Here is a 4,153-nt window from a genome sequence, read left to right as displayed (position 1 = left end):
AGCAACTGCGACAGGCAAGAGCGCCCTGTTCTGAAACCATGTTGTCCGGGGTTATGGAGTTGCTGTGATTCCATGTATTTTCTGATTTTACTTCTTAGCACTCTCTCAAAATTTTTTATGATGTGCGATGTTAGCGCTATCGGTCTGTAATTTTTTGCCTCTGCCTTATTTCCTCCTTTATGAAGTGGTGCTATCTCTGCTGTTTTTAGTATATCAGGAATAACGCCAGTATCTAGGCTTTGTCTCCACAGAATGTGGAGGGCCTGCGATAGTGGTTTTTTACAGTTCTTTATGAATATGGAGTTCCAAGAATCCGGGCCTGGTGCAGAGTGCATAGGCATATACTGTTTATGACTTCTTCAAAATCCAGTGGGGATAGGGTGACGTCTGATATATGATTTGATGTTGGTATCGTATCCATGAAAAATTCATTTGGGTTATCAATCTTTAGTGTGTTTAATGGCTCGCTGAAAACAGAGTCGTACTGCGTCCTCAGTAGCTCGCTCATTTCTTTGTTGTCATCGGTGAAAGTTCCATCTCCCTTTCGCAGGGGCCCGATACTAGATGTGGTTTTTGATCTTGATTTTGCATAGGAGAAAAAATATTTCGGATTTCTTTCTATTTCACTGATGGCCTTTTGCTCTCTTTGCCTCTCCTGGGTTTTGTATGATTCTTGTAGCTTCCGTTCAATTGTTTCTATTTCTCTACCTAACCTTCTTCGCCGTTCTTGAGATAGGGTGCGACTCTCAAGTTGTTCCGCGATTCGTTTTCTTCGCCTATATAGGGAACGACGTTCCGGTTCCAATCAGCATCTCTTCTTCTTTTTTCTTAGAGGTATGCGGGTTGAACATATTTCTAGTGCTACTGAGCTTATTTTTTCCAGGCACTGGTTCAGATTTGCATTTTCTAGCTGTTCTTCCCAGTTTATTTCTGTGAAGTCCTGGTTTATTTGCTCCCAGTTTATCTGTTTATTATTGAAGTTGAATTTGCTGAAATCTCCTCCACCGGGAATCTGGACTGGTTTTGAAGGTCTACTCCCCATGGTTGTCATAACTTCAATTAAGTTGTGATCTGAGTAACAGGTATTTGTAATCATTATGTTCCTGATCAATTCATCATTATTAGTGAAAATGAGGTCCAGCGTGTTCTCCTTCCTAGTTGGTTCTACTATTTGCTGGTTTAAGGCAAACCTGTCGCACATCCGTAGCAGGTCATTTGCGTGTGCCTCTTCATTTAGGCTACTTCATGGTATTCTTTCTGATATTACTGTATTAGCCAGGTGCTTCCATTTCAGGTGCCGTAGGTTGAAGTCCCCAAGCAGGATGATGTTCGGAGCTGGATTTGTGAGGTTTTCCAAGCAGTGTTCTATTTTCATTATTTGGTCTTTAAACTGCTGAGGGTTTGCCTCCGGTGACTTATATACAAGGACAATAACTACATTTAGGATCCCTATTTTGATTATCAGCACTTCCACCATATCATTTGAGGTGTTTAGCAGCTCAGTACAGATGAGTGTGTCTTTGATGTAGAGGCTGACCCCACCCTGAAGCCGGTGTTTCCTATCACATCTGAAAAGATTGTACTCTGAGATCCATATTTCACCATCATGGTAGTCCTTTGTGTGGGTTTCTGTTAGGGCTGCAAACACTGCATTTGCCTCATGAAGGAGACCATCTATAAATTGAACTTTGTTGGTTTTGCGTGTTTTTATACCCTGGATGTTGGCAAATATAAATGATGTTATCGTGTTAGTGGAAGTGCTGGAAGCCTTACTTGGTGTTAATATCTGAGGCTCTGGTAAGGAGGCCACTGTGTTTGCGTCCAGGGTGTGTCGTTTTGGAAGTGATTCGTCCAGTTTTGGTAGTAGGACGGGTGTTGTCTGGTGTAGTACCTGTGTGCTTGTTGGTAATTTGAATTCCAGTCTTGTGGGTATCTCCGTTCCCTTCTGTAATCCTGTAGTGGTTCGTTCCATCTGACTGTTCCTCTCTCTTACATTTACTACTCTGTTTCTGCCTTCCTCTAAAAAAATTCCAGTAGTGTCATATTGATCTTCCCGTCTATAACGCTCTGTACCTCTCACATGGAATTCCGGACACTGAAGATTGTAGCATTTTTTGTCCCTAATTGAAAATTGACATAATTTAGGGTGGAAGTATCTACACTCTGTTCCAAAACGGCATGTACCGCTCTCCAACATGTTCCTGCTGCTGCCTGCCTAGAGGCAGGCAGCAGCGTGTCTCCCAGCATGACGACAGTGAGCCCTCAACATCAGGTGTTCGTGGTAGGCCTACGGTACGGAAATCTGCCTCAGCGTCAAGCATACCCTCACGCAACTCCAGCAGCAGTAGCAGACGATGTAGTTGTAGTTTTGGTGCCCGTGGTGGTGTTGGCCGTGGTGATGGTGCCAACACCAAATCCCCTGGTGTACTTGTGTGGGAGGTTTGCGCCACATTTGTCCCCCAAATATCAATGTTTGATGATACCGACATTGGTGTTACAGCTTTATTCCCGTATACCGGTGATGATATGGTGGACATGGAATATTTCCAGGCATATTTCAACAATGTCTTCATAGCTCATCTTGCGACCGAGACAAACACATACACCCACACCCTCATAAACGGCGGCATATTACCTGCCTCACGCCTCACGCGATGGAAGGATACGACAATCAACAAGATGTACGTGTTTCTTGCTCTATGTATGATGATGAAACACTCCGAGAAAGCTGTCGTCCAGGACTATTGGAACAAAGACAGCCTTGTTCCATCGCCCATCTTTAACCGGTATATGTCGCGGGATAGGTTCCTGTTGTTTCTGAGGTGCCTGCATTTCGAAAACAATGCAAACGAGGACAGACACGACAGACTGTGGAAGATATGCAAGGTATTCAGTGACCTGAGAGGGAAGTTCAAGGATTATTTTGTACCTGGACAGAATGTCGTTATCGACGAGTCGCTTGTATTGTTCAAGGGCAGACTGGCATTCAAGCAGTACATCCCCTACAAGCGGCACCGTTTTGGCCTCAAGTTTTTCGTGCTGTGCGATTGTGAGACCAGTATCGTCCTGGACATGATCTTGTATTCTGGTACAGACGTCGACATACCAGCTCAAGATGAACACGGGTTCTCCGGCAGTGTCGTAAAAACCCTGATGGAACCGTTGCAGAACAAGGGGCTTATACTGTTCACCGACAACTATTACACCAGCCCCCTGTTGACCAGATACCTCCTCGCCCACAACACCGGCGTATGTGGCACTGTGAAGCTCATCAGGAAGGAAATGCCAGTGTTCGGTATAGGTATGGGTGAGTGCCAGCTGCGCAAGTGTGACAATATGCTGTCAGTGCAGTGGAAGGACAGACGCGAAGTGAATATGCTGACAACGATTCACACCGGTGCCATTTTGGACACTGGCAAGGTCCATTTTCAGACACACAACCCCATGTACAAGCCAGACTGTGTCATAGACTATAACATGGACATGCGCCTTGTCGATAAGTGTGACATGATGCTTGGTGGTGTGGAGTGCGTGCGCAGGTCAGTGAAGTGGACGAAAAAGTTCTTCTTCCACCTCATGGATGTTGCAGTACTCAACTGCTACAATACGTACCTGGTGTTTCCGGCAGGAAACCGTCTATACGTACCTTCAGTGCCAGAATGCACAGCTGCTGGTAAAGTATGCCAAGGAGGGCTCTGTAGTACCCTGCGGGGTGCAAGCAACAATGCCACACGCAGCTCCGGACAGACTGCGGGGTAATGAGAACTTCGGGGTACACATGTTGGAGTATATGCCAGGCACAACATCACGGGAGAAGGGTAAACGTGCATGCATAGTCTGCAGGAACACCACACGCAGACCACAAACCTGAAGCGCAGACCAGTCCCCTGAAGCTCATATCAAGAGGATAACATCAGCGGCATATGCCAGGTTGGCTAACATAAGAACGGCCTTTAGAAACTTGTGTAAGGAATCTTTCAGAACATTATATACCACATATGTCAGACCAATCCTGGAGTATGCGGCTCCAGCATGGAGTCCATATCTAGTCAAGCATAAGACTAAACTGGAAAAGGTTCAAAGGTTTGCCACCAGACTAGTACCCGAGCTGAGAGGTATGAGCTACGAGGAGAAACTACGGGAATTAAACCTC

At 45.5% G+C, this 4,153-nt stretch overlaps 1 protein-coding gene across 1 annotated transcript; it reads left to right on the top strand.

Annotated features, from left to right (window-relative positions):
* Positions 1 to 2,178: 2,178 nt before the first annotated feature.
* On the top strand, positions 2,179 to 3,759 carry LOC138354316 (piggyBac transposable element-derived protein 4-like). The gene is made up of 2 exons (XM_069308464.1): positions 2,179 to 3,249; positions 3,433 to 3,759. The coding sequence occupies exons 1-2, from the start codon at positions 2,179 to 2,181 to the stop codon at positions 3,757 to 3,759; spliced, it is 1,398 nt and encodes a 465-aa protein (XP_069164565.1).
* The last annotated feature ends 394 nt before the right edge of the window (positions 3,760 to 4,153 follow it).

The sequence above is a fragment of the Procambarus clarkii genome, chromosome 62, assembly GCF_040958095.1.
Source record: "Procambarus clarkii isolate CNS0578487 chromosome 62, FALCON_Pclarkii_2.0, whole genome shotgun sequence".
Classification (NCBI taxonomy): Eukaryota; Metazoa; Arthropoda; class Malacostraca; order Decapoda; family Cambaridae; genus Procambarus; species Procambarus clarkii.
This window is presented reverse-complemented; position numbering and strand designations above follow the sequence as displayed.